The sequence below is a fragment of the Eucyclogobius newberryi genome, unplaced genomic scaffold (assembly GCF_026437365.1).
Source record: "Eucyclogobius newberryi isolate DKJ021-1_F unplaced genomic scaffold, fEucNew1.0.hap1 SCAF_14, whole genome shotgun sequence".
NCBI lineage: Eukaryota > Metazoa > Chordata > Actinopteri > Gobiiformes > Gobiidae > Eucyclogobius > Eucyclogobius newberryi.
This window is the reverse complement of record NW_027315768.1, coordinates 18746730-18758066: the sequence shown is the minus strand read 5'-3', so window position 1 is coordinate 18758066 and position 11337 is coordinate 18746730. Positions and strand designations below refer to the sequence as shown.

The window sequence follows — 11337 nt, the reverse complement described above, 5'->3', positions numbered from 1 at the left end:
CCTCCGCGCGCCTCTCAGTCCGGTGTGGACGGAGCGCACGGATTACTGCCTCTCCCACATGCAGTGCGGCGATGACCAAACCTGTCACAGTGGACGGGTTTAGGCATGAAAAGGAGCAAAAAAAAATACCTTTTGAAAAATGCTAATTTGCGCTTGATTTTTGAATTGCGGTGAAGAAGACGCACGATGGCTTCACGTAACAGGTGCTGCAACAAAGTGAGTTATAGAGAGCTTTTCAGTGACCACAAGAGATGCGATTGTGTCCCAGAGCAATGTGCTTGGTTACTGTAACATCACGCACAGGAGACGTGCGTCCCCCCGAAACGATCAACATGGACTCAATGAGGACGAGCATCGAGTAAACTTTCTCAAGCCGTGATCGGACGCGACATAAGGGTCAGATGAATGGCCCACAGGATGTTTTCTGGTCAATCCGCCCTGAACTACAGCCTCAACCTCAGCGATGAGCAGGCTCACGCGGACTTTGCCACGGGCGCCCAGAGGCTCTCCCCGACTGGCTTCATCGTGCTGTCCGTGTTCCTGGGCTTCATCATGACTTTCGGCTTCCTCAATAACTTAATTGTGCTCGTTTTGTTTTGCAAATTCAAGAAACTCAGGACTCCAGTGAACATGCTCCTGCTGAACATCAGTGTGAGCGACATGATGGTGTGTCTCTTTGGGACCACGCTCAGCTTCGCGTCCAGTATTAGAGGTCACTGGCTCCTGGGGACCAGCGGCTGCAGCTGGTACGGATTCATCAACTCCTGCTTCGGTAAGTTTAGTGGAGAGTCCAGTCTGCATCTGTCTTCCCACATTTGTATTTGTGCGCAAACCAAAATGTAAATAAGGAACTTTTTTTCCCCATCACTTCGGTTCAGTGGATTTTATGGGCAATTTTGGCATGGCACTTTACTAAGACATACTACTTCTGTTTTTCTTGCAAACTGCTCATTTATGATATTATGATTATTGGTTTTATGGAGACTGCAGACTGGTGTTGTAATAGGGCGCGTTAACCCCTTCATTTCATCCGCACTAAAGCAGAGGTGAACCCTGGCGCGTGCTGTTGGACACATGTTAAATTCATACTGTTTTGTCTTTACACCTGTCCAAGTGCACATACTAACAGGACAAGTGTTCCAGAGTTCACTTACAGTTAATCAATCCCAATCTTTTGTAAAATATGGACATTTTAAATCTATTTTACCATGACAAGCACCTTTCACTTTCATAATCATAAGATGTAGGACAATTTAGGCCTATTTTATTATTAGCATATAATTGATTTACTAAAAAAATTGCACAATTGCATTAAACGTGCTATGAACTTGAGACATTTTGTGCTATGGCCCTGAAATAAAGGTCCTTTAATTTACTCAACATGTAAAGAAAAGCACTTTTACAGTCGTTCCATTAGAACCCATTTTTAAAGACAACCTTGTCCGCTTGCTTCCACTTAGTCAGTTTCCATTGAATCTAACCATGCCATAAGATTGAAATTGGGAGGTTGTTTTTCTCTATCGCGTGAATTCAAAGAGCCCATCGTTTCTGTAAACAGCAATATTAAATCGTCTGTTGGTTTTATTTTCCCCATAAATCCCATGCTGTCCCTTCTATCCTCTTATGAATCCCACGGGGAACCAAAAAGCGCAATTCACAACCACTGAACATACTTGACACACATTTATAAACAGCATATCAAGACGAGATTGCCTTGATATGTTGTTTATCCCATAAGTTTGTTTGCATATCTTACCAGTGGTCCTCACTTGTGATGCTTCCAACGGGTTCACTAACACATATCAATCACAATTTAAAAGCTCTCTTTCCACAGAAACTGTAGCCTATAATTTGTCGTTCTTTTTATAGATATTTGTATATCCAGCCCTTTTCCCTCATTCACTTCACTAAATATTGTAAATTATTTAAACTGGTGGAACTTATACATACAAGTTGATGCAGTCAATTCTCTCAGCACCCACACTTACCACAGCCGGTGGTAACAAAACAGTATCTTAACCACATTAAAAGCCAGTTAGTGCAATGCAGAGGGGACTTAAATCCTGTTTGAAATTAAATGTAATGAGCTAAAGCGCTGCCAATCCATTTATTTTTAATGACAATTTTGTGAGTGGACTGAAGAGGTCCCCTATGATTATGTCTCGTCTTTGTAGCTCTTTACATTGAAAAACGTATGTGGGAACATGGTATTGAATAAATACTATCACAAGCCCACATTATAAAAAGTATGACACATTTTGTGGTCAAAGAGTGCTTAAAGTCTTAAAGAGGAAGCAGGGGCATTTCTAAGGAGTGGCACAGGACATCCCTGAAATCTGATTGGCCCCCCCACAGATTTAATTTGAATTATAATATTGCTCAAAATGATGACAAAAATATGAAATCAGCATTGATATGTAAAATGTGTATTATCTAAAGTTAATTATTCACATTAGTTCTGCCTTAAAGCAGAAGTGGGGGGCGTGCCCGTTTGGGGGGCGCAGAGTCTTGCTAAAGGGGGGCGAGACATTTGTGGAAAAGTGCACACATCACGCATGTTTTGAGCAAGAGTAAAATGCTGTGCCAACACAAGGTTCATCTCTGAATATGAGAGAGCAGCGGCGGAGTGGGTCAGCCTGCCTCTGTGCAGCTCACACACGTTTACCGCTCCCTCCTCTTCTGCGACCGCTTCTGTCCTGGTTCCCTTTGTGCTCATCTCCTCCCTCCACATTTTGAGTCTAACTTTTAAACTTGCTTCGCTTCTGACCGCAAATTTGGCGATATAAACATTTCTGAAAAGTATGAGAAGAGAATGCGTGTGCATTTGTTTCCTTTCCGCGTTGATCTTATGTGCTTTTTTGTAAAAAAATATCAGCGCAGCACCAGGCAGTCTGTGTGTGAAAGTCGTGGGACCCGCGCTGGTAAAAGATCCACAGGGACGAGACATAATGCATTTTTTGATTTCATCTCTTTATTTTCTTCATATCTTCAAAGCACAAACCAAAGAAAGACACTGTAAATGACACTGAAAATAAATGTTATTGGCCTATTTAAACTCCAATTATTACTGTTATTTCAGTAATTTTCAGTATCATACTTTATCATTTCTCGAGGCTGTGCGGGGCGTGGATACATTTTCTATCTCCCAAGGGGCGCGCCAGGAAAAGTTTGAGAAGCCCTGTCTTAAAGGCTTGGGCCAGCCCTGGTGCCACCCTCGGGCCACCCTCCAGTGACCCTCCAGTGAAAAAAGTCCGGACACACCCTTGCATGGAAATCAAAAGCTGCGCTTCAAATAGTTTGTGCGAAGCGAAGTAGGTTACACACATTTGGTTCCTGTTAAGATGAAGATCTTAACCACCCTGTACAACTGTGATAATGGACTTAACAGAACTCCTCCTGCTTTAACTCAAGCACAGTGCTCATTGTGCTGCTCTATTTCCCTTTCTCAGGTATTGTGTCCCTGATCTCCCTCGTCATCCTCTCTTATGACCGCTACAGCACACTCACGGTGTACAACAAGCGAGGGCCTAGCTACAGGAGGCCTCTGGTAGCTGTGGGGGGCTCTTGGTTGTACTCCTTGTTTTGGACAGTGCCTCCCCTGCTGGGCTGGAGTAGCTACGACATAGAGGGAGCAGGGACCAGCTGCTCAGTGTCCTGGACGCTGAACACGAGACAGTCTCACTCTTACATCATCTGTCTCTTTATTTTCTGCCTGGGCCTGCCCATCATGGTCATGGCCTACTGCTATGGTCGTCTGATGTTTGCTGTTAAACAGGTAGGTTATGTTCTAAAACATTCTGAAACAAAATTGTATCAGTAAAGTTTAATCAAAAACATATTCAAGTGTTTTAAATTTATTTTAGAGGCTAACAATGCATTTTAGTGCCTAATAATGCAAAACCTGTGTTGTAGTAATAATAATGGATGACAATAATTGCACAAAAGGGCAGTTGAATAAAGAAGAAAGTAGCAGCAGAATATGATACATTTCATACAGTGAGGTTAACATAATTCTATACTGAGTTTGAAATGTTTTTACGTTAACTATGTAGCAGATGCCTTTGTTTCCTTATTGCTATAACATACGCCACTGGTAAAGTGTTTTGGTTATTTCCTTTTCAAATACTTTTAATATGAATGAAGAGGATATGTCAATATGCAGGGGTGAACAAACCCCCCTTGGGTAATTTTAGTTACTGAATCATTTTGCATCTGTGTGATTTTAGCCATGAGCACATGTTTAGCAGGGCAGGAAAACCCAATGAGAAAAGTTCTCTTTTTCATGGACACCCTGTTAAAACACAACAGAAAATAAACAACAAACAAACATAGGATACTAAAACACAAATAAAGCAATCAATAAAATTAACCAATACATAAAAACACATTTATACGATATGAGATACAATTGAAATACCTCTTTGGTTTTATCACTACATTTGACCATATATTCAGTGCTAACCAGTGATTTGTAAGCTGCTTTACAGTGCACACACTGTGATTAGCTGTAGGCAAGCATGCAAAATAAGTTTCTTTGAATGTAATCCCTGCTGTAGTGGCGTAAATGGCTTAACTGCGGTGGTAATAAGTGTGGCATCTAACTCAAATGGGAAAGAAATATCAAGGATCACAAAATGTATCATGTCTGTTTAATTGTGTGCCAGTGTTTGTGTTGGAAATAAGTCATTATAAAACTTAAATTCCAACACAAAGGAAACCGTGTGAAACTCGATGCCGATTTTGATGCCACTCATCGTCACTCCTGATAGTAATGAGAACAGCGTCTGTAAGGCTTAAAATCTAATGTTCACCCTTCTATATGCAACCTTGGTGTTTTATTTTACAATGCATTGTGTTGTAACCATTATGTCCAGGCCTTGACTTGCATTTGTTTACTCCGAGGAGTATGCGGTCACCCTATGAGCTAGTCGTCCATACCTTTGTCCTGTCAAGGCTGGACTAGTGTAACTTCCTGTTTTTTGGTATTAGTAATTAGTCTCTTTTAGCTCGTCTTCAGTTAGTTCAAAATTCTGCTGTCATGACTAACCAACAAAATTCTGACTAACCAAATCCAGTAAGTGCTGCCATATTGAGCATCGGATGCATTTATATATCTTCTTGCTTATTTACATTTGACTTCATGGCTATGCCCCTGATTAATTAAGAGAGTTAATTTACTTGCTTTACACCAACACTGTCATTAAGATCAACCAAGCAGGATTGATTAGAGATTCCATCAACTGAACTCAAAACCAAGGGGGACTTTGTCGCACCCAGACTCATGAACTCATTCCCTTTCGAGCTAAGAACGACATATATATTTTTAAAGAGCATAACTTACCTATTTAGACATCTAGTTTTTCTAATCTATATAGCTTCATGGTTATTCTTCTTGCTATTCCTGCTTATTGTCATTATTGATGTTTGTATCTGTTTGTATTTTACTGTTTGTGATTTGTCTGTGAGGTGCTTTGTAAGACTTGCTCTTTGAAACACACTCTACAAATAAAATTGAATAACTTACTTAATAAAAACTAACAGAATACAATTTTCAATCCAATATTATAGTGATCTCTTTATTATTATATTGTGAACTTATAAAAATCCACTATTGAAGTAAGGTAACATTCCTATTTCCCATGTATGTGATTATGTGAGTATCTATCATTACTACTCACAGATTCAAGTTTGTACATGTATAGCTTTGATTAATTGGGCTGTAGTTAAAACGCGTTCTTGTGGATGGCCATGCAATCAGAAGGCCGAGGACTTCCGCAGTGGCACAAAAGTCATATTTCTTCCTGTGCTTATTGATTACGTTTCATGTTTTGAAATTATACTAATCATTCTTTGTGTCTGTTTGAACACATCATAGCTCATAAAAGGACACAAGAAACAATACGATTTTTTTTTCTCAATATTTTTCATAGGTGGGGAAATTTCGCAAAACCGCAGCCCGTAAACGAGAGTACCACATTTTGTTTATGGTATTGACAACAGCGGCGTGCTATTTGCTGTGCTGGATGCCTTATGGTGTGGTGGCAATGATGGCAACATTCGGCCCACCCAACATCATCAGCCCTGTGGCCAGTGTGGTGCCCTCCCTGTTGGCCAAGAGCAGCACTGTGATCAACCCAATCATCTATATCCTAATGAACAAACAGGTAAGGCATGACATGACAACATCTTTATTTACACAGTAAAAAAGAAAGTTACAGTTTACAAATATTTAAATATCAGTTCAAATAAGAAGAGCTAAGTCATGAACTCAGGCACGGGAGAGGATATTCACTCTCTGCTCAATGTATTTAACTCTGAAACAGTGTTAAATACATGAGAATGTTCAGTCCTTTAGAGGCAGTGAACTGCAACATTTCTGAATAAAGTCATGTAAAGAAAATAATTTGATAATAGAAAAAAACAGGTAAAGTCGTTTTCTTTTTTTTTTGTTGTAAATTTTAGTTTCCCACAATTAGCTTTGAGTAAAGTTTAATAAAAGTCAAAGCACCTTAGTCCTGTGAGGAGACTGTATCACTCATTAAGCTCTCCAAAAAACCACAACGATTAAAAAGGAGTTTGGCACAACAATATTGAGATGCACAGATTAGACTGCCCTCAGGCACTGCACTTTATTAAGCGCTTCCAAGGAACAAGGAGCTGGTCGTCATTTTCCTCCACACAAACATACATGGGATTGGCTGCTCAGGCCTCTGCGAGCAATGACAGTGGTGTGCACTATAAGCTCTGATCCAGACTTACATGCAGTGTGCACTGAAAGGTCAGCAAACTAAATGTACATAAAATATGCAGGGTGTTGCACTTTCAGTGTCACAATCACAAGCAATGAAACAAATGATTTTATAGTCTAAAATGTAGACAGCACTGTTCAAATAATGAGTCAGCGCAGAATTTCATCCTGATCTTCATAATACTCATTTGACAGTTACAATTTTAATTTTAAACTGTTTCTGTTGAAAAATACATTGAACCAAACAATTAATCAAACAAAACACATAAAACAGGGAGGGATATATTTTAGTAGCGTATGCATCCACAGCTATAAATGCATCTTAAACAGCTATTATTCAAGGCTTCATTAAGGATGAAGGACTGCACGGTTGGGTTCAAATCAGTGAGCAGTCATGTTAAAACAGGATTTAGCTCAGCTTGCATCAATGTGATGAAGTACCAGGATTAGTCACGTTTTTAATTCACTGAATTACACAACAGAATCGATTTCATTTAGCTTCCCACTTTAATTAAGACATTATAGACAATTAAAATAATACTATTATTGTGTTGGTTCTTTTAGCGTTTTCAAATATCAAACAACACTAATGAAAATCAAGGATTTTAGCCCAACTAACACATACTTTGTTTTATTAAAACTACATCCTTCCTTTCCCACATATTATACAGAATCAGTTAAATCATCAGTTTTATAATAGTTAAAACACTGTTATTCCCTCTGTACCACCACAGCTATAAAAACATCTCAAGTAGGACTCAACAAGTTAATTTTCTGCAAAGTTGAAAAAAACCTTCTAGCTATCTTCCATGCACAACAATGACCTCTCAAGCTGAAGATGTGGCACTGCTTGAAAACAAAAAAGAATCCCAACTAGAGTAAATCTCATGATATTACTCTCTAAGCTGTAGACATGACAAACCAAGGGTTATTGCCATAGGAAATGAGCTTCATGCCATTACATATCTAAAGAATAACCCTGCAGTGGTACACACTCTCTCAGGAGTGTGCACTGAGAGCCAGGCTGGAATTACATTCAACTAAGTCATCTGGCCATCAGAGAGCAAATATCACTGAGGGCCATACAGCAGTTCTCCCACAGCCATTAATCCGAAGTGTCCTACACCTGGTCCCTTTGTGTTTAGGTTCAAAGAGCCAAGTGTGTTCATCTGGTCTGAGCACTTGATCTCTGACACAATTTGGCCCCATTTTCCATACATTTTCCATAGTGAAAACCAGCATCCAAAAATAACAGCAAATTATTCAACAAACAATATGATGGTTGTGTGCGACTGACATGCCCCAGACCAGTTTTGAATATCACAAAAAGTCCAGCAAAAAAAGTCAAATTTATTTGTAAAAGTGTCTATGTACTTAAGACATTCAGCAGAGATGACATAATGATTTTAATGTAGAAAAAGGTTCAGTTGTAGTCGTCTGGACTCAGGTACTCTGGGAGAGTGAGCCAGGGACACAAAAACAAAAGACTGATAGTAAACAAGAGGCTAGCTTGATAGAAAACAAGAGGTGTAAGTTTCTGTTGAAACAAACATTTTTTTCTTCTACTTCAGAAGGGCCCGGTGGGCAGGGCTCACCACAGAATAGAATAAATATCTGAGTTCCCGGTCTAAATTCGCAAAGTGACAATGACTCTTGGATGAAAGTTGAAAGTCCAGATGACTACAACTGAACCTTTTTCTACTATGGTTGTATGTAAAAACAATACATCCACAGTCTATTAAAACCACACTCTTATCATAGTCTAAAAACTTGTTCTACCCGAAGCTTACTTGGCTCAGCTAAAGCAGAACGGAAACATCTTTGAATCCCATTGCCATGTCCTATTGGTGCAATAAACGGCTTGATGTAGACAACGTGGTCCGGTGAATGTCTCCTCATGGCTTACGGTGTTTATGTAAGCTGCAGATTCCACGTCTCAGGGCCTTTTTGCACCGCACCCTTCTTTAGGCCGTTTAGACATGTTTGTGTACAATGTCTGGGAGAGCAGTATTGGATGCCGTATTCAGGCGTCACAGTCAACGGTGCTGAGACCCGGCAGAGTGACCCGACCCTTCCTGCGCAGGTCTCTCTCAGGGCCAGTGTTGAGCCTCTGAATCAGGCTCTTCTCGTACAGCAGCGGGTGGTAGGCCCCCAGAGTACAGGCTGCATCGAAGTAGCGCTCATGGTAATGGCAAAGGTCAGTCTGGCGTATGGAGGGGATGTACTCATAGACATGCACATTCTCGCACAGCGCCATCATCAGGAGGATACCTGTAACAACACAAAGGTCCATTAATGTATAAGCTAGTATTCAGCGTCTCAAGTATTAAATCATAGAATTGGCTGCATCGGGAAATGTAGTGCCTAATCAATATGTGAGTCAGACATTTTAAGAGCATTTTAGGCAGAGACAGCTCTTCATATTCAGTCTGAATACTTATAGTATTATTATAGTTGTAGTCATACAATATACATGTAGCCTGTCCTCAAGTTGCAATGAGGTAAAAAGAATGGGATTTATGCAGACAGAATGTAATAATACCACTGGCACCGATCAGTATAATCTATGAATGTTGCTCCTGATTGCGTGATAGTGCCACTTTATCTGATAACAGCTAAATGTGTTTGTTTAGAGTGTTTAGTTCAAAACCGTTGCACAGAATGCATAATGCATGAGCATGTGAAATGCCCCTGCTGCAGACACAGCTGCTCTGTATCTTTGGACCAACACGACGTCTTTTTACACAAAGCACAGTCAGCTCCCGAAGATTATGTTGCTTTGATGCTTTTCATTCACTGGCTTCTGTAGCTGTTGGTCTGTTGATCATTTTTCTTTGAGAATGCTTTTTTCACCAAGCCACAATGAGACAAGGTGAAGACACATAGTCTTCATCAATCCTTTCAAAAATGGTCTCTTTTCCAAATTTGCACAAAAGATTTATTTCTCTGCTGTAGGAAACTTCATACAAATCTAACCTCAACAGGCTTGAGGTGGCAACATGCTACAGTCAGGTAGATCACAATGTAAAAACATTGATCCTAATGCAGTTTTGGACACCAAATTGACACCATTTGGTAATTCTGGAACCTAAATCCACACAAAAAAGGAAACAAGACATTTTTTCTGTATCACTTATTATTTTTCTCTGTGTCTGGAACTTTCATTTCAGTCAAAGTAAGTATAGTACCACTGCCACAAGCTGTTAGGACCCACTCTCTATCCTCTGGCGACTACGGACATGAAAGTGCACTAAGTCATGTAGCTGGCCTTTTACTCTGGAGTTGTAGATACTATTCTCACAGAGAGTACAAACCAAGGTCAATCCACTTCAGAGAAGTTGGATATTAAGCAGGTTTTGATGTACTCTCTTCTCCCAGTTCTACAGGTGTTTTCTGGTGCTGTTCCACTGCAATCATTGGTCTGCGGAGAACGGAAACACATCGATGCCCTCCAAAACCACCATGATCCAGCTGAACCGTCGAGTCTACAGCAACACAGTGGCATGCACAGCCCAGCTCTCCACCGAGACCTTCAACCAGTGCTGCAGCACACCCCACATGAAGCACACCAACCCCCCTGTGGCCACCACCTAGCAGCACCGAACTGCGCCGCAGGACCCATTTTTATGTTATCATGTATCTGATGCTGAAGATAAATTGATCCATTTCCTCACTGTGTTACAACTAAAATATTTCTGCAAATATGAAGCTTCCCGTTTATGCACAAGACTTGACATAGTGGCCACATTTCATGTACCGTACTATGATTGTGTTGGTGACATCTATGAACATAGCCATCAAGCGGACATCAACAATATAACTGCAAGTGGCAATTTGAGGCTCTGTACAGTCATCTGCTGCTAGAACAGCATCAATTCTCAGGCTTTTTCAAAGTGTTGTTTACAGAGTCACGCAGCACAACACAAAGAATGTCTGGGGGAAGGACTGCCCCAAACTGTTACATTTAAGCATGGACAAAGAGATACTGTTGTGTGTGGCTTGCAAGGGAAGTTTCTAGAAATGAACCAAAGTAGAAACAACTTTTGGATATTGCTAAATGCTATGTTACTGAATCGTTGGACCGTGTGCATGTATTGGAAACACTGTCAGGTTTATGCTGTGCTGCAAATCAGGATTCAGTTGAAATGTTTCAAGTTTACATTCCAAAGCGAACTTTAGAAAATAGAAGATTAAAAATACCTTGCTCAAATAAGATATGTTGACTGGTATGAGATTTCTAGCCATCCCCATCAATATTGTGCTTGTGGATTGTAAGAATCAACTACCAGCCAGTCAGTCTTTTTTGCTCTGTCACAACCCACGGACATCATATTTAACTACTTACATTTTTTATCTACACGTAGGGTTTTCAAACTACTTGTGTGTCAAAGTATTATAATTTTTATGTCATTGCTTTGCATGTTTTTACAATAAATGTTGACACAGATTAAAAGCACAGTTGTTCACACCGAGTGGTTACTGATAAACTTAAGAGGAGATAATTATGGATATTATCTTTTGACAAAAGCTCCAACAGATCAATAATTGTTTGTTTTAAAAAATTGCATTAAGGAGAAGTTTAACTGTTG

General features: G+C 40.0%; 2 protein-coding genes across 2 annotated transcripts in view; one reads left to right on the top strand and one right to left on the bottom strand.

The window, feature by feature from the left end:
- Positions 1-202: 202 nt before the first annotated feature.
- tmtops2b (teleost multiple tissue opsin 2b) lies at positions 203-10499 on the top strand. Its single transcript, XM_072444724.1, has 4 exons — positions 203-772; positions 3450-3775; positions 5931-6164; positions 10127-10499. The coding sequence occupies exons 1-4, from the start codon at positions 406-408 to the stop codon at positions 10340-10342; spliced, it is 1143 nt and encodes a 380-aa protein (XP_072300825.1). The 5' UTR covers positions 203-405; the 3' UTR covers positions 10343-10499.
- The window catches only part of st6gal2a (ST6 beta-galactosamide alpha-2,6-sialyltranferase 2a), a 40655-nt gene continuing 35490 nt past the window's right edge, over positions 6173-11337 (bottom strand). Inside the window, exon 7 of the mRNA XM_072444722.1 lies at positions 6173-9019. Coding sequence (XP_072300823.1) covers positions 8772-9019 — 248 coding nt within the window. The 3' untranslated portion in view covers positions 6173-8771. The remainder of the gene's footprint in view (positions 9020-11337) is intronic.